The sequence below is a fragment of the Ctenopharyngodon idella genome, chromosome 10 (genome assembly GCF_019924925.1).
Source record: "Ctenopharyngodon idella isolate HZGC_01 chromosome 10, HZGC01, whole genome shotgun sequence".
NCBI classification, from domain to species: domain Eukaryota; kingdom Metazoa; phylum Chordata; class Actinopteri; order Cypriniformes; family Xenocyprididae; genus Ctenopharyngodon; species Ctenopharyngodon idella.
The window spans coordinates 24,291,973-24,310,959 of record NC_067229.1 but is presented as its reverse complement, the minus strand read 5'-3'; the positions used below and the strand labels follow the sequence as shown (position 1 = coordinate 24,310,959).

The 18,987-nt window shown below is 37.7% G+C and overlaps 1 protein-coding gene across 3 annotated transcripts in view; it reads right to left on the bottom strand.

Annotated features, from left to right (window-relative positions):
• The window catches only part of slc12a2 (solute carrier family 12 member 2), a 70,972-nt gene that overhangs the window by 18,438 nt on the left and 33,547 nt on the right, over positions 1–18,987 (bottom strand). For all 3 annotated transcript variants that reach the window (XR_007932151.1, XM_051908807.1, XM_051908806.1), the window contains exons 2-11: positions 14,724–14,843; positions 13,249–13,324; positions 12,876–12,971; positions 1,685–1,824; positions 1,464–1,574; positions 1,262–1,370; positions 920–1,044; positions 736–820; positions 485–654; positions 84–191 (exon numbers count right to left, since the gene is read on the bottom strand). Coding sequence is in view for 2 of the 3 variants with exons in the window: in XM_051908807.1 (XP_051764767.1) it covers positions 84–191; positions 485–654; positions 736–820; positions 920–1,044; positions 1,262–1,370; positions 1,464–1,574; positions 1,685–1,824; positions 12,876–12,971; positions 13,249–13,324; positions 14,724–14,843 (1,140 nt within the window). In the remaining variant the exon portion in view is untranslated. The remainder of the gene's footprint in view (positions 1–83; positions 192–484; positions 655–735; positions 821–919; positions 1,045–1,261; positions 1,371–1,463; positions 1,575–1,684; positions 1,825–12,875; positions 12,972–13,248; positions 13,325–14,723; positions 14,844–18,987) is intronic.

The following is an 18,987-nucleotide window of genomic DNA, read 5'->3' as shown; positions in this document are numbered from 1 at the left end:
TCAACTGTGCTTATACTAATGCTAACACACTACTGTTAAGTCAAGATAGATTTCTAACATGAAGCAGCAGATAAGTCACTCACCTGGAACACTTTTGGGGCACTGACGAGAGACGCCAGGGCGGAGGAGAGGGTCGCAGAGAAGATCCCCGCTGTGATGAGGGGACTGAAGCCCGACACCACACTCATGACCTTCAGCACAAGACATTCAGTCACAATCCTTCCAGTGTCTTTCTGTTCCAAATCTTAATGTGTTGAGTCTCAAATGCGGTTTATGTCCTTACTGAAATAGAACCCTATAAGTGATTTTTAGCGCTCACACATATAGCACTAATTTTGACCAAAGTCTGCCGTCTACCACATGGAACAGACTTTGCATCAGCAGTACAGCTACGAGGCCTTAAAAATGCAACTCAGGGAAATCACTAGGATTTGGAACAGAGTGATAATGTAGAAAAAGGCCATGTCTGCTGTTGATGATGTACCTGGAAATCATTGTGAAGGCCAAACTTGCAGGAAGACTTTTCTCCCTCAACCGTAGGTCTGCAGGAAGTGAAGTCATAGCCGAACTTACAGGCCGCATCAGTGCAGTTTACAATACCACTGAGAGTAATGTTGCTCTCAATACCTGTAGCATCCCGCACGATGCAAGCACCTTTCAACAAATCAATTAATATATCAGAAAAAAACTGATACAGTAGTACTTCATATGATATATGATTCTAACAGTGTTTACCTGCAGAAATTGCCACACCAATGTACACGAGGCCCGTTATGAGAATAGCCAAAAGTGTCCCTTTTGGGATGGCCATTTGAGGGTCCTTAGAGAAATTAAACATTTACAGTGATCCTTGACAGTGATGAACTGTGTATGTGACGAACAATAAATATGTGGTGAGGACATGAATGGCAACACTCACTGCTAGATCTCCTGAGATGTTGGCACCAGCCAAAATGCCTGTGGCCGCCGGGAAGAAGATGGAAAAAACTGAGAAAAATGTTTCTCCTCGAAAGTCTGGGCCAAAGTTATCCGCCAAGATGCCAGCTAAAAAGGTTAGATAATTATGTAGTTACATTATATAAAAAAAAAAAAAAAAAAAAAAAAAACAATGTGAATGATGAATAGAGAGAGAAAAAACAACAACTACAACAAATCTCATGAAGCATCGCTTTCTTCCTGCTGTCTGTAAGCCATCAGAACAGAGACACAACAAACCAGTTGAGAACCACAGGTCTAGATGAATTTAAGTGCGTATTCTTACTGTCATAGCTGAAGAAGCCAAATCTCTCCTTGGACTCAACAGGGATGAAGGACCCAATAAAGTAATTGAAAATAGCAGTGATCAAAATGACCAAGAGGAATATCTGAGCCTATGAAACAAAATCATGTTGACAAATCATGAAGTCAAATGGTCAGCACTGTCTAATGTTCAAAGAAAACTGAATACATAATAAATTTCCTGCCTTGGCCTCCCACTCCATTCCAGCCACTGAAATGCCGAGAAGCAGGATGACCGTAATGGTTCCAATGATTCTGACATCATTAATTTGATCAAACATAAGCGCTCCAGAATTCTAAAGACACAAACACATATAATGATTATTTTATCTACCATTCTATACATCATCATATTAAAGCAATAAATTATGAGCAATATATGACAGAATATAATTGTATCTCTTACTATGAGTAGCTCAACAACAGTTTCCGCAAAGCCCACGACATACATGGCTACGGCCACAGCATTGGCAAAGGCAAAAATCAGACCAATGGAGCCTCCAAACTCTGGGCCCAAACTTCGAGATATTAAGTAATACGCTCCACCTGAAGAAAAGATATTAAAACAGATCAACTTTCAGAAAACACAATTCAATGTTGACTTATTGGTTATCCTTTGCATTAAGAGACTTTTCAAAATATTCTGAAAATCATAACATTATGATTTCATGAATAGGTGCACATAAACACTTGCACAAAGTCATCAAGTTCAGTGCTAGGCCCCACATACATTACATTGCCAAAAGTTTTGGGACACCTGCCTTTACATGCACATGAACTTTAATGGTATCCCATTCTTAATCCGTAGGTTTTAATAGTTGGTCCACCCTTTGCAGCTATAACAGCCTCAACTCTTCTGGGAAGGCTTTCCACAAGGTTTAGGAGCATGTTTATGGGAATTTTTGACCATTCTTCTAGAAGCGCATTTGTGAGGTCAGGCAGTGATGTTGGCGAGAACGCCTGGCTCGCAGTCTCCGCTCTAATTTATCCCAAAGCAGTGGTGTAGTCTACATGATACGCAGGTATACGCCGTATACCCACTAGGAATGTTCAAGGATTTCCGTATACCCATTTAAAAAGCGCGAGGATACGTAACCATCCAATAAATCACAAAATATGATTTGTGGTTTGTTGCTTTTGACATGAAACAAAGTCTCATATTTCTCAAAGTCTCAAGTTTCATATTTTGCCCATTTTACTTAGGGGAAAGAAAAAAAGAAAAAAAAAAAAACATAAATACCGTTTTGGCGCTCTTTAATGTGATCATGACAGATCGCAGTAGCAGTTCAAGAGAAGCTGCAGCCTGACGCGCACGTGAACTGATCCTCTCCTCCGCTTTAAGTTACCAGTTACAGCGCGAAATAAACATGAATGAACAAGGTATGATAAAAGATACACTGCAACTTAACGAAATCCATATCATGTCTCGTATAATCGCTTAATCAGTGTTTCAACCGCGGAAAGACGTTTATAACAGCTTGTAAACAATGTCACGTAACGTCACATTTACCTCAGAACAAACATATTCAGTGATCATAAACTCGTTAGTCAGCTAGAAAAATGAACTCTAGAGAGGAGCATTTAGTTAAATATATACACCATATAACATATTAACTATAATTTTTAATGTTCTTCAATAGCCTATATTATGCATGTTGAATAAATCCATCAAGTTGACAGCCACCATTTAAATGTTTATGTTTAAAAAAACGAATTGGAGTAGAAATAAATTTAAAGTTAGTAGGCCTTTTATAACTTTATTATTATAAAAATTTCCTTAAGTGTAATTTAAGTTTGTCAAATCAGTTCATTTTAACCTTCAATAACCAACTTATTCCCATGTATATTTTACAGCATTAGTTGAGATTTTTTTTCTTGAGAAAATTTGCCATATACTGTACCTGATATACAGTATATCCAAAATAACTGATATTGACTCAAATTGCAAGTTAGTGAATTGAAATGCATAACTATGATCACAGACTGGCAGGAAATGGTGCAAAACAGAAAACAAAGTCCAAACAGGGTGATATTGTGACGTAGGCTACTGATAAGCTTCATCTTTCCATTATTGTCACACTCTAAAAAATGCTGGGTTAAAGTTGGGTTGAAAATAGACAAACCCAGCAAGTGGGTTGTTTTAACCCAGCAGTTGGGTAGTTTTATTTAACCCAACTATTGTTTAAAAATGACTATATGGCTGGCTTAAAATGAACCCATAGGTTGGAAATTGAAAATCAGACACATAATTATATATAATTATGTGTCTATTATAATAGAGGCAACAATAATAATCAAAAGGTGAACATTTATTAATAAACGATTTAATAAATGTTTATTGTTTAACTATTATATTTAATATTAATAAATGTTAATTTCCAACATATTTTGGGTTCATTTTAAGCAAGCAATATAGCAATTTTTACACAATAGTTGGGTTAAATAAAACTGTCCAGCAGGTTGCACAAACATTTAACCCAACCGCTGGGTTTGTCCATTTTCAACCCAACTTGGGTTGTTTTTAACCAAACATTTTTTAGAGAGTAATAATAGTTGCAACTTGCACTCTTAAATGTGCATTGAAACTTTCCAGCTGATAAAATATGCTCCAGGGACCATATTCATATAACATCTCAGGCTATCTTAAGTGGCTGAGTTAGATGGTGATTGACACTAAACAGTAGAAAATCAGTCCAGAGTCTCTTCAGCTGTAAATGCCATTGGCTGGTAAAGTCTTATGTTGATTATAATAAATTGGCATGTTGATAAAACACTCATAAGCAGTCTTTCAGAATGCTCTCAATTACATATAGCCTAGATCAGATGCATACTACATGCATTAGTGAGTGTGGCGGTGCTTATGGGGTGTCGCTCTGGGACAGGTAAGTATGAGGCTGGGAGGGAAAAAAAAAAAAAAAAAAAAAAAAAAAACACAGTATACTCACTACAAAAAAACTAGACTACACCACTGGTGTTCTATCGGGTTGAAGTCAGGTCTCTGTGCAGGCCAGTCAAGTTCATTCACACCAAACTTGCTCATCCATGTCTTTATGGACCTTGTTTTGTGCACTGGTGCGCAGTCATGTTGGAACAGGAAGGGGCCATCCCCAAACTGTTCCTACAAAGTTGGGAGCATGAAATTGTCCAAAATGTCTTGGTATGTTGAAGCATTAAGAGTTCCTTTCACTGGAACTAAGGGGCCAAGCCCAACCCCTGAAAAACAACCCCACACCATAACCCCCCTTCCACCAAACTTTACACTTGGCACAATGCAGTCAGGCAAGTACCGTTCTCCTGCCAACAGCCAAACCCAAACTCGTCCATCGGATTGCCAGACAGAGAAGCGTGATTCGTCACTCCAGAGAACACGTCTCCACTGCTCTAGAGTCCAGTGGCGGTAGTGGTTCAACGGATCACAAAACTCATGGTTCGAATCATATCATGGATATTAAGTCACGGATCGGATCATTTTTCAGATCAGCACAAAAAAAAAAAAAAAAAAAAAAAGGGGGGTGGGGGGGGGGTAACTTTGCATTTATTACTTAGCCCACTTTAACTACTCTCTGTGTGCGCGCGAACCTTGTATGTGCGTCTGTGCGCACCGATAAACCTATCACGGTACCACACTTAAATTTACTGAGCTCCTGAGAGCGACCCATTCTTTGCCCACAATCTGTGCCCCCAAAACTCTGACAAATGCTACACAGACTTCCACAATTGTCTAATCCTAGGCCTCCACTTGTGTTTTTTCCTTCATGACAACTGTATTTGAGAGTATTCTGAACATTTGAGTAATTTAGGCTAATTTTACTACTGGCAAGCAGGAAAGGAAAGTAGAGCTGTGCGTGTTGTCAACGTAGCAGTGATAGACCAGATTAATTGTGATGTAGTATATACTGAGAAGAGGAGGGGACCCAGCACCAAACTCTGAGGTACCCCTGTGGATAAGATCATAATGGGTTCAGTTACCGATAACAGTAGTACTCTCAGCTATGCTTAAAACAACTTGCCATATTAAGCCAAGTCTAAAATTACAACATGATTTTGATGGAACAAAGAACCATGAGGCATACAGACAGTTTAGAGGGCACACAGGCTTGCAACAAGGGATACATTACGAATGAAGCGTACTGGACAACAACTCCTATATCAATATTTTAACAAACAGAAAACAGCCTTAAATAATGTGTAACTCTAAAATGTGTGATTATCATCTGGTTCCAATCAGTGTTCGGTCGTTTAGTGATGCAAAAGACACGTGATTGCTCACGCCGTGAGAGGCGAATATGAAAGGCTGAACAGTGGCGGCATCTCATTCTCCGCTTGGCTAAAATAATAATGCAGTTATAAGGCGTGTATAATTTAAACTACCTTATTAAATAACTCCACTAACAGTAGCTGCTGTTCAGTTTGCATACTGCTGCTCTCCTTCTATTATATATAATAAACACTTGTGTGTGTGTGTGTGTGTGTAATATATACACACACACACACACACACACACACACATATATATTATATTATATATTATATATTATATACACACACACACACACAGTGTTTCCAATACATTAACTAGACTGTGGCGGCCCGCCACATTCTAATTTGTCCCGCCATAGTCTCAAAATTAAACGGAAATTAGGCCTGTCGTGATATTTAAATAACCAATTGATAATTTTTTACGGCTTTTTATACGGCAAAAATGGGAGTCATAGAGCAAGAAATAGACTAGCACCAATTAAGTTTTCGTGTACTATATTCAAAGTCATCTGAAGCCATTCCATAGCTTCATGTGAGGGACAGAAGAATATGTGCATCGCTAAATTTAAATTCAAGGAAACTCGTCTTCCCTCCACTGCAGCTGTCAATCATTCTCTGTTCAGCACTCAAACAGCGCGTCGCGTTCGGTAACGACAGTCAGCACGGTAAAACTCTCCAATATGATATATTCCCATTATAATACTTGATATGTAGATAAAGGGCTGTGGATTTGCATAAAATGACTTATCTTGATGGAGTTTATTGCCGTTTCTGAACGATGTCATCATACTGGCTAAAGGGCGTCTGTTAGATCGCACAACACATGGACTATGAATTGGCGTCACACGCACAATAACTGGAATTTAAAAGTGAGAAGAAACATATGATTAATAAACTGTTAGATGGAGATATACACAGGGATTCTCTTTGTGCTGTTAACTTTTCAATGCGCAAGCGCAACTGCGTGCTGTGACTCCATATTGCTTTAAGCACATCATTCTACACCCGGGATGCGCATAAGCGGTTTGTGCAAAGTTTTTTTTTTTTTTTTTTTTTTTTTTTCAAGAATTAGGCTAGTATACTTTTCGCTGCTGAATTATATTTGCTGCTGAATTATATAGTCACCTAGATTTTATTTATTTATTTATTGGTCAGCTTAATATTATATATTTTTATTCATTTGTTGATTTTCTTTTTAATGAAGTAGTGTGTTTAGTGCATTCTGGATTGTGTTTAACAAACTTAAAGAGTGGCCATTAGTTCCACAAATACATATGTATAGATGCAGGCCCCCACTAATTATGTTAGAAATAAATTAATTCAACAAAGGTAACCTCTTTGGCTACATATTTTTAATGGTTTAAATATATACTCTACATGTTTGACCACACATGAACTATCATTTAGCCTACTATATGTTGTGTACATGACTAATGTGCTCTACCATCACCAATAAATAAATTACTATTAGAGCACAAAATTGTTTACAAGAGAACAAATTTCTTCATTGATCTGGTCACTTAAATTTTGCTCTCAGAATGCACCAGATTGATGCATTTAAACTTAAAATGTACAAAAAAAAAAAAAAAAAAAAAAAAAAAAACCCTTGAGGGACCGATGTCCACCCACCACAGTCTCACAAAATCCTGTAGGAAACACAGTATATACACACACACACACACACACACACACACACACACACATATTTATTTATTTATTGTGTATTACAAGGGGACAATAAATTAAATAAAATTCAAAAACAAGATTAGAATCAAATCTAAAATCATATCTATGCATATAGTGAATTGAAATTTGATTTAAAATTGAGAATCAAATTGTGAGATTTCAAAAGATTCCCACCCCTATAAAAAAAAATGAGCACAGATTGAGTGTGAGCAAAGACTTGAGTGAGCATTTAAGATAGATCTTATTTATGAAAGTGTGTGTGGGGGGGGAGGGAGTTTAATAAATTACTGGAATACCAGGGACGATTAGGCCTAATCTCAGATTAACTGCTACTCACCTCAGTGACAGAAAGAATGAGCACATACACAATATTAGAAAAACCTGCATGCATATGGAAGACCAAATTACTCAAAATAAAATAAATAAATAATGAATTCAATAGAACAACAATTAAATGTACCAGTTTATTCTGAAATAATTTAATTATTATTAAATTAATTTAATTAATTATTAATTAAACAAATCAATAAATAAATGTATCTATTTACTTTGTAAAATTCCATGAAAACACAACATTTATTGTTTAATGTATTTCACAAAATCCTCTTTCACTATTATTGTTTAAATTATTTTTTCATAATTGAATGTGCTTTTTCAAAAAGCCGTTTTTCATAATTATATGCTGAATTTACAAATGACGCCTATTTGACGAATCATGTATTTCCAAAGCACGATTTTCCCCAAAGATTTTCATAATGATAGAGGACATTTCACAAATGCCAATCAACAGGCAGTGGGCGGTGCTTGGCGTTCACCTTGGCGAGGTGAACTGAACGTTCGATATGCATCGGCACTGTGCAGGCCGATCGGCGTATGACATTAACGTACCGCAAGAGCGATTCAAAAGCATAAGGAGTCACATGCTCTCCAAACGCATAATGCGATCGGCCTGCACAGCGCCGATGCATCTCGAACAAGCCTTGGGAATGAATATGGTTTGGAATTTTACAAAATAAATAGATACATTTATTTATTGATTTATTTAATAATTGAATTAATAATTAAATTAATTATTAAATTATTTCAGAATAAACTGTTACATTAAATTGTTGTTTTATTGAATTCATTATTTATTTAATTATTTCATTTTGAGTAATTTGGACCTCCATACATGCAATGCTGAAAAAGGAAATATGTCAAATAGTAAATGTTATGTCCTGTGAGTGTGGGAAAAGGTAAATTATCTGAAAAGAGTGGCAGTGACGGCTAAATATCCATGAGCATCTCAAACAAACCCAATCCTACAAATACACACCCTCCCATGACTGGGTTAATAACTAATGCCTGAGGTGCTCATGGAAAAATATTGATTTCACTTCCACACTGAAACAAAAATGTTATCTAGTGCCATCAACTCTGTCTCTCAGATGGGGGCCTACAGAGTGGGTCAACTATCCGTTTCTGACTTCCAGACTGTCAATGAACTGCTTGATCACCTGACAGAAAAACACTGAGATCTCAAAACACTATTGAATTTCCCCACATGGTGTGAGAACTGGAAGCGTTTTGCCGTGTACCTTACTGCACCTTCATCTGTCGGTACTTTAATGCCAGAACGGTTAGATGTGTCATCACACTCATGCACTCAGACTTAATGAAGGAGTCTTAGTGAAAATAATTACATTAGAGACAATTAGCCAGGAGTCCAAAAAAGACTATGCCACCAAAAATGAGAAAACTCAGTTCTGAAGACTTGAGGAACAATAAAGGCCTTTTCACACTACACTTGACCCCAGGTTATTGTCGTTCTAAACCCTGCTTTTAACCCCAGATAAGGGAACATTGAACACCTCTAATTTAAATGTGGGGTTAGCACCGCTTTTTACCTGGGGTTATGAAACCCTGCTCCGGAGCAATGCTAGAGCCTTTATGTTAGCATATTGCATTCTGCGATCGTCCGATCAGTGACACGGATACCACAAATATGCAAATAAGGATGTTAACCCAGGGTTTAGGAATGTACAGTGTGACCAGCATAGTCAAGCTGTTCTCAAGCAAAACTGAGCTGGTTATAGCTGGTCTACCAGCACTCCTGCTTCCCATGCTGGGACCAGCAAACCAGCATCCAGCATCCAATGCAGGTCCCAGCATGCAAAAAATAAGGTATGTTTTTCAAGATGGGATCTGAATGGGATGCTGGCAATGCTGGATTTTTTTTAAGCAGGGTACAGAGATATTTTTACTGCATTTTTTGTCACCAGATTATGAATCAACCCTGTTAAAATCATAACTATCTCTTATTGAACATACTACTCCAGACTTCAAACAACAAAATGTGAACATTGCAAGGACAAGTAAAAGCCTCCTCTTTTCCATCATTTTTGTTATGTTGTGCCTGAAGAGGAGTCATCTGTCTAAAGATCAGCTTAACATGTCAACCCTCTTATAATTTGTGTAAATAATTGATTATCAATATGTGATGTGACCTGCGAAAACCCATCACATGGTGAACTTTTACCTATCACCTAAAATTCAATATCATATGAAAGCTGGATTCAAGCCCTTTCCAAATCAGTTTTTACTTATTTCATAGCTTGTCAGTAACAAAAGTTATGGTTATCTGAAGTCGGCTGATCGCTCTGATTTTCAGGAACAGAATTCTGAGAAAAACAGGTTTAAATAACGGTCACCCCCTTTTTCGCATAGACATGAAAATGCACTATCCAAACTTAAATGGTTGTAATTCAAGAATGCTTTGGAATATAGACCTAAGGTTGGTCTTGTTTTAAAGAAGACAGATTATTCAGATTATTTTAGAAGTGAAATAAATTAGTAAAGTGAAATAAAAAAATAAAAAAAAGTTATAGAAGTTTAAGTTGATGAAAATGTAAAAATATAACTGTTTATATTTTATAATGATATATCACAAAACATGTTTTACTCTTAAACTGCAGGACAAAAAACAAAAAAAAACAAAAAAAAAAAAACCAAAGCCAAAAATGTCATCATTCCAAATTTTAGGTTGATATATTTCAAAAATGAGCTTTCAGTAAGATTTTGTTTGGGCACAGTACCAAACTTTTTCACTAGATGACATCCAAGCTCCATTACAGACCATGTAAAGGCACCTCCATTTATTTGAGTGATCTGATCCATACATTTCCATATTTTCATACATTTTACTAAGTAGACATCCTATTCAGAAGTAGTATGGGCAGTCTGGCAGTATGAGATTTGAGTTCAACCTCTAATAAACACAATTAGAACATGTCTGTTCATTATAGCTCCGTTGTTCTCTTGTGCTCCGCCTTCTCACAATAACGTTGTATTACAAAAAAAAAAAAAAAAAAATCTGCGTGTCGTAGTTTACACAGGACTGGCGGGAAATTTGCATTAATACACCTTCATTCTACATGTTATGTGGTTTATTTTGATGAACTGTCTGCAGTGTTAAGAGAGGGAAAGCTATAGCCGATTTTTTTCAGCTTGCCACTATGAATTGCTATTTTTCGTCACTTAACAGGCGAATTTTGCCAAGATATTTTCAGAGATGATAGACAAGATGTTATAGAATAATAATTTAATGAAAACCTAATTTTAACAACAACAAAAAAAAAAAAAAAAAAAAAAAAAAAAAAAAAGACATTCAACCTATTTTTTTACTTTACTGAAAATGTTCCATTAGGACATCCGATGGGTTTTCCCAGATCGCATCACGTACTTGGATGTTTACAGAAATACAGGTGCTGGTCATATAATTAGAATATCATCAAAAAGTTGATTTATTTCACGAATTCCATTCAAAAAGTGAAACTTGTATATTATATTCATTCATTACACACAGACTGATATATTTCAAATGTTTATTTCTTTTAATTTTGATGATTATTACTGACAACTCAGGAAAATCCCAAATTCAGTATCTCAGAAAATTAGAATATTACTTAAGACCAATACAAAGAAAGGATTTTTAGAAATCTTGGCCAACTGAAAAGTATGAACATGAAAAGTATGAGCATGTACAGCACTCAATACTTAGTTGGGGCTCCTTTTGCCTGAATTACTGCAGCAATGCGGCGTGGCATGGAGTCGATCAGTCTGTGGCACTGCTCAGGTGTTATAAGAGCCCAGGTTACTCTGATAGTGGCCTTCAGCTCTTCTGCATTGTTGGGTCTGGCATATCGCATCTTCCTCTTCACAATACCCCATAGATTTTCTATGGGGTTAAGGTCAGGCGAGTTTGCTGGCCAATTAAGAACAGGGATACCATGGTCCTTAAACCAGGTACTGGTAGCTTTGACACTGTGTGCAGGTGCCAAGTCCTGTTGGAAAATGAAATCTGCATCTCCATAAAGTTGGTCAGCAGCAGGAAGCACGAAGTGCTCTAAAACTTCCTGGTATACGGCTGCGTTGACCTTGGACCTCAGAAAACACAGTGGACCAACACCAGCAGATGACATGGCACCCCAAACCATCACTGACTGTGGAAACTTTACACTGGACCTCAAGCAGCGTGGATTGTGTGCCTCTCCTCTCTTCCTCCAGACTCTGGGACCCTGATTTCCAAAGGAAATGCAAAATATAGAGAACATAACTTTGGACCACTCAGCAGCAGTCCAGTCCTTTTTGTCTTTAGCCCAGGCGAAACGCTTCTGACGCTGTCTGTTGTTCAAGAGTGGCTTGACACAAGGAATGCGACAGCTGAAACCCATGTCTTGCATACGTCTGTGCGTAGTGGTTCTTGAAGCACTGACTCCAGCTGCAGTCCACTCTTTGTGAATCTCCCCCACATTTTTGAATGGGTTTTGTTTCACAATCCTCTCCAGGGTGCGGTTATCCCTATTGCTTGTACACTTTTTTCTACCACATCTTTTCCTTCCCTTCGCCTCTCTATTAATGTGCTTGGACACAGAGCTCTGTGAACAGTCAGCCTCTTTTGCAATGACCTTTTGTGTCTTGCCCTCCTTGTGCAAGGTGTCAATGGTAGTCTTTTGGACAACTGTCAAGTCAGCAGTCTTCCCCATGATTGTGTAGCCTACAGAACTAGACTGAGAGACCATTTAAAGGCCTTTGCAGCTGTTTTGAGTTAATTAGCTGATTAGAGTGTGGCACCAGGTGTCTTCAATATTGAACCTTTTCACAATATTCTAATTTTCTGATATACTGAATTTGGGATTTTCCTTAGTTGTCAGTAATAATCATCAAAATTAAAAGAAATAAACATTTGAAATATATCAGTCTGTGTGTAATGAATGAATATAATATACAAGTTTCACTTTTTGAATGGAATTAGTGAAATAAATCAACTTTTTGATGATATTCTAATTATATGACCAGCACCTGTATAAGCATTAAATTCACATTGTGTCATGATAGATTAGATGGTGTTCCTGGTCGTAGGGGTATCTGATAAAGAAGGACTGGAGCTTATAAATGAAGATTAAAATGTATAGGCTATACACACACACACACACACACACACACACCAAACATGACCACCAAAAAAAAAAAAAAAAAAAAAGATCATTTTGCACATGGTGAATAACTTGATCCAAACAAAAATCCATTCAAAGGGTCCCTGTGGTTTAACTGAATTATCTATGATTTAGATTTGCGCAGTGTAAATGCACATTTCATTTTTTGTAAATTACCTCCTCGTACAAAGCCATTGGTTGCGATCGCAGAAGTCGAGCAGCCCGTGATGGTAGTCACAACAGTTGCCATAATAACAATGATGCAGGAGTACGCTGTGGAAATAAAAATGTGAAATGACAGTGAACATCTCTACTGACTCATCTTCAATCAAAGATAGCACTAAACACTAGCTGTTTGCGTCCGGCTTCATATGCAGTACATTTCCAGTGTTCTTTGGCACGGTGCCGGTAAATGACAGCAGACCGCTCATAGCGCCTCACAGCAACATTCAGCATGTGCATGAGAAATGACTGCAGCTTGATGGAAAACACAAGAGTTTGCTTGCGAATTGAAGTGCTAATTCACACGGCCGACCAAAGTCAAACCTACCAATTCCAGCCTGGCCCACGATCCATGTCATTCGAATGAAGAGCATCACACCCCATATGTTTAACATGCAGCGCACCTGCACAGAGGAAGGATGCAGTTTAGACTCATGCTGACAAAAACATCAACGACCAAAGCCGTTTCTCAAATCTCGCCACGGCCCGGCGATGACATTCGCCGGGACCAATGACCTCTGGACAGGAACCCATCCATGTTTGAAGGAAAGCTGCGGGTTAAGGTCTATCAACAGCATGTGTGGTGTCCATTACAACAGAAAAGAGTTATCACTGTTACAGTAATACCCTTGCAGGAGAAATAAACCTTCCCAGACCTGCAAAGGCTTTAAAAGCACAAATATTTCATGTTAAAGTAGTTTATTTTATCTGTAACGCATCTAAATTTTCCTTCTTTATATATCTCTATCTTTATCTAAATTCATCTATCTTTTAGTGGCGTGCCTACTGTTCTAGGTGAATAAACTTCTGGTTACGTGTTGTTTTGATTTAATTTATTAACCTAATTTAAGGATTCTTACTGTAAGGATTCTTGTTCCTGTGGGTGCGTTTGCTCTATATATACACCTATACACCTTTCTGGTGTATCATGCCAAGGTTTTGTCTTTGTCTTGACAGCAAAGTTCAGAGATTATATATAACTTTACACAGATCAGTTCTTTCACAATAGTCTCATGTGAACAATGTTTAAGTCTTGTGGTGATATTAAACAGCACGTACTGTAATGTACTTTCACTATAAGTGCCTTACTCTAACTACAATTTTTGTGCTTTTTTTTTTTTTTTTTTTTTTTTTAATTGAGGGAAAAGTTGAAATCTTTTTCTGAGGTTACGGACACTACGCAGCAAAGGCTGTCGAGTGAGAACCCGAAACAATCCTTTAAACACATTTGAACACAACGTTTTCAAACATTGAATGAATTCCTGCCGTGGTTTGAAAGACACTTTGGATGAAAATGAATTTTCACTTGTCGACACTATGAAAAGCTGTTTGGTGTCAAATGTTAAGATTGGGAAGGTGAAAATGAGGACAATTTCAAGGACAAGGAAGACCTGTCAAAATATTGACCAAGAGACAAGAAGCAGAGCTGATCTGTGAACCATAAAGTTTTTACTGGATTCAAATAACCCCCCCACTCTTGTGTCAGAGAGTCTGTACTGAGCAAAGCCACAGCTTGTTGAGAGCATTAGCATAGTAAACATTACAACAGCACAACAATTTAACATTAAGCCTCTAATTTGGGTCTCTACAGGCAGCAGATATAGCAAACTAATAAAAAGACCAATTATCACCCACAGCAGAAAAAGCTCACTCATCATCCACATTTCTTTCTTTGATTTTGAGTGGCTGCCACAATTCAAGTCAAATGACGCTCTCTTTCCAAAGTTTCATACATTTACAACTCGACTGACTTCTACTTCTTTTGTGTTTGACTTGATAACTCATCTTAAGGCAAGTCCTTACCAGAACTCCTTTGATCCATCCGAACTTCACCACCCCTTTAGACTCAGACGCCTCTTTAGCCGCAGCCTCCTCGGCAGGGGTCAACTCTTCACCGTTAGCAAACCCATCCTCAAAAGGCTCCTGCAATCACAGATAAATACAAGCATTAATACATTTAATTGTGAAGACTTTTCTATGGAATAATATACAGGTGCTGGTCATATAATTAGAATATCATCAAAAAGTTGATTTATTTCACTAATTCCATTCAAAAAGTGAAACTTGTATATTATATTCATTCATTACACACAGACTGATATATTTCAAATGTTTATTTCTTTTAATTTTGATAATTATAACTGACAACTAAGGAAAATCCCAAATTCAGTATCTCAGAAAATTTGAATATTGTGAAAAGGTTCAATATTGAAGACACCTGGTGCCACACTTTAATCAGCTAATTAACTCAAAACACCTGCAAAGGCCTTTAAATTGTCTCTCAGTCTAGTTCTGTAGGCTACACAATCATGGGGAAGAGTGCTGACTTGACAGTTGTCCAAAAGACGGCCATTGACACCTTGCACAAGGAGGGCAAGACACAAAAGGTCATTGCAAAAGAGGCTGGCTGTTCACAGAGCTCTGTGTCCAAGCACATTAATAGAGAGGCGAAGGGAAGGAGAAGATGTGGTAGAAAAAAAGTGTACAAGCAATAGGGATAACTGCACCCTAGAGAGGATTGTGAAACAAAACCCATTCAAAAATGTGGGGGAGATTCACAAAGAGTGGACTGCAGCTGGAGTCAGTGCTTCAAGAACCACTACGCACAGACGTATGCAAGACATGAGTTTCAGCTGTCGCATTCCTTGTGTCAAGCCACTCTTGAACAACAGACAGCATCAGAAGCGTCTCGCCTGGGCTAAAGACAAAAAGGACTGGACTGCTGCTGAGTGGTCCAAAATTATGTTCTCTGATGAAAGTAAATTTTGCATTTCCTTTGGAAATCAGGGTCCCAGAGTCTGGAGGAAGAGAGGAGAGGCACACAATCCACGTTGCTTGAGGCACCTGCACACAGTGTCAAAGCTACCAGTACCTGGTTTAAGGACCATGGTATCCCTGTTCTTAATTGGCCAGCAAACTCGCCTGAACTTAACCCCATAGAAAATCTATGGGGTATTGTGAAGAGGAAGATGCGATATGCCAGACCCAACAATGCAGAAGAGCTGAAGGCCACTATCAGAGCAACCTGGGCTCTTATAACACCTGAGCAGTGCCACAGACTGATCGACTCCATGCCACGCCGCATTGCTGCAGTAATTCAGGCAAAAGGAGCCCCAACTAAGTATTGAGTGCTGTACATGCTCATACTTTTCATGTTCATACTTTTCAGTTGGCCGAGATTTCTAAAAATCCTTTCTTTGTATTGGTCTTAAGTAATATTCTAATTTTCTGAGATACTGAATTTGGGATTTTCCTTAGTTGTCAGTTATAATCATCAAAATTAAAAGAAATAAACACTTGAAATATATCAGTCTGTGTGTAATGAATGAATATAATATACAAGTTTCACTTTTTGAATGCTCTAGAGGGGGGTGCACAAGTACTGTGGGGGGGAGGGGCGCGGGAGATCAGCAGAAAACACAAAAAAAACAGAAAACAGCAATTGCAATAGCAATAGCATTCAAGTGCGTGAATAGCGGTTGGCGCTCCGTTTTTATAAAGCAGCACTAAACGCCAATTCCAATGAATCGTTCTTCTTCAGTCTGTTGACTTGTCACCGTCTGAACAAGCCTGACGTAGAAGCTCCTCGCCATAGAAAAGCACCTGTTCATGCAGTGAGCACCGTGATGCAGGAGCTGTCAAAAGAGCTCACTGCAGCCACTGATCATTAGGGATGTGTATTGCCAAAAATCTGGTGATACAATATGCAACACAATACAGGGGTTATGATGCGATATATAGCAATATATTGCGATACTGTAAGAAAGGAGATACATTGCGATATTTCTTGTTTGTTTTAGGAAGAGCACGTACTGTAATGTTCATTAACTGTCCTGTTAAAAAAAACATCTTGAACATACCATCATATGCAACCTTAGCAAAAACTTTATTTAATCAAAACTGCTGCATTTGCATTTATAGAACACTAATTTGTCCAATCTAAGTAAAGGGAAAATGGTAAAGTGCTTGCAGGATTCTTTAGGTATATATATTAGGGATGCACCTATATGATTTTTGGGCCCGATACCGATACCGATTTTAACAAACAATTATTGGCCGATAATAGATAGTATTTTGATCATGTTTTAAATATGCAAAGAGAGAGAGAGAGAGAGAGATTAATGCGCACTTCTTGTGCTCTGTAATGTTTAGCTTTTGTGGTGATTTGTTTGTAGTGAAAACGGACGCAATAAACTTAATAAAACAACAGTAAAGTTTTGGTCATCATTCGGATGGGGTCCGCTACACCTATGAAAGCTACAAAAGTTATTTAATCAAGAATAGTGTGCGATCTTTTGTTATTTGATTAACTTTAAAGTGCAGACAGCAGCGCTAGGATTACGCAACAGTCATTATACAGCTCAGTGCCTTCACGCAGTTATTTAATAAACCACCGGTTTGTTATATCGGGCTTTTCCTGCTACAGCTGATATGCCGATGGTTGTAAATTGAGCAAAAAGCAGCCGATACATCGGTGCATCCCTAATAATATTATAATATATATATATATATATATATATATATATATATATATATATATATATATATATATATATATATATATATATATATATATATATATATATATATATATATTATAGTTTGAAGGTTCACATTATAGTAGTTTTTAATTTCTAAAGTATTTAACAACAGAAATTGCATAGTCCAATCCAAGACTGCATGACACTGTTTTTTTATATTTAAAGGCCCACTTAAGTGTCTTGGAATGCGCAGCATTATTCAGTGTGTTGACATAATTTCAACTGAAACAGGAAGACAGGGCGATATATCGAACAGCCCCGCCCCTTTTTTTAAATAGCCAATAGCGTTTCGTTTTTGTTACAGCTCGCCAGAGCCGTCAGACTCAGTAAAACCTCTGTTTCCTTTTAATCTCTAACCGTTTCTCCTCATAATGTCCTTTATATCGCTTATATACAGCATTCTGTGCAGAATTCAAATGGGTCCGATACCTTTTGTGGTCTGTGCATATGATCCGCTCTGTGCTCTCATGTCTCTGGACCGGAGCAGACTGTGCTCGCGCTGCGGCGGTTCATGTGACACTAACGCGAAAACAGACTTCATTTGCGTCAAAGGAAAGCATATTTACACGGTCTGAATCGTTCCCTATTCTCTATATAGTGCACTGTGTGCCATTCACCATGTAGAAACTAGCAAATGTGTGAGCAAATGACCAATTTCAGCCGAGGCTTCAGCGTCTGTAAGAGTGTAGGAGGCGGGACTTCAGATTCTAGAGAGCATTTGATTGGACCGAGAAACTGATGTGTGATGTGATATCATGAAAATCTGTGATCCATTTTAGCGGAAGTGAGAGACTGTAAGATTTGAATGCTTATACCTCCTAAATGCGAATTTTGTCATTGTTTGTCATAACATTAAGGCTAACATATTCATACTAAAAGCTAAAAAATTTAAAAAAAATAAAACTTTAATACTGTAAAGCTGCTTGCTTTAAAGCAGTCTATTCTATAAAGTGCTATATAAATAAACATGCCTTTACTGCAACACTGAATTGCAGAGCTAGTGCAAACATCCACAACACTATGATCAGATGCTTTCTTGCTGCTGCCACTGCTGTCATTTTTGTTGTGTGTTTATTTTTTTATTGAGAGGAAAGCGTGCAGCACATATTTACATATCGAAACACCAGCAGCGTTTCGAAAGAATGTTAAGTGACCTCTCAGATTCAATGTGTTCCTCAATTATCGGATTTTAGCATGGCTTATTTCGTAAACAACATGACTCTTGTCGATCTCCTTAGTGATTTCATAGTGGAAGCCAAAATGACTCCACACTTTAGCTCTGTACACCGCAGCGGGAGCTGGTATAATTTTATCGTCTTGTGAGCTGGGTTTGCTAATGCTAATAATGCACCCTTACACTTTTCCGCATCACAGGTTACGTTCTGAGATAACACTGCCATCTAGCGGTCGGGTTTAAACCAAACACAAAGCCAGCGACATGAATCTTGGATGTAAACAAACAAACAAATAAATATCAATACAGCATTTGAGAATCGATACGGTATTACCAAACAGAAATTCACGTG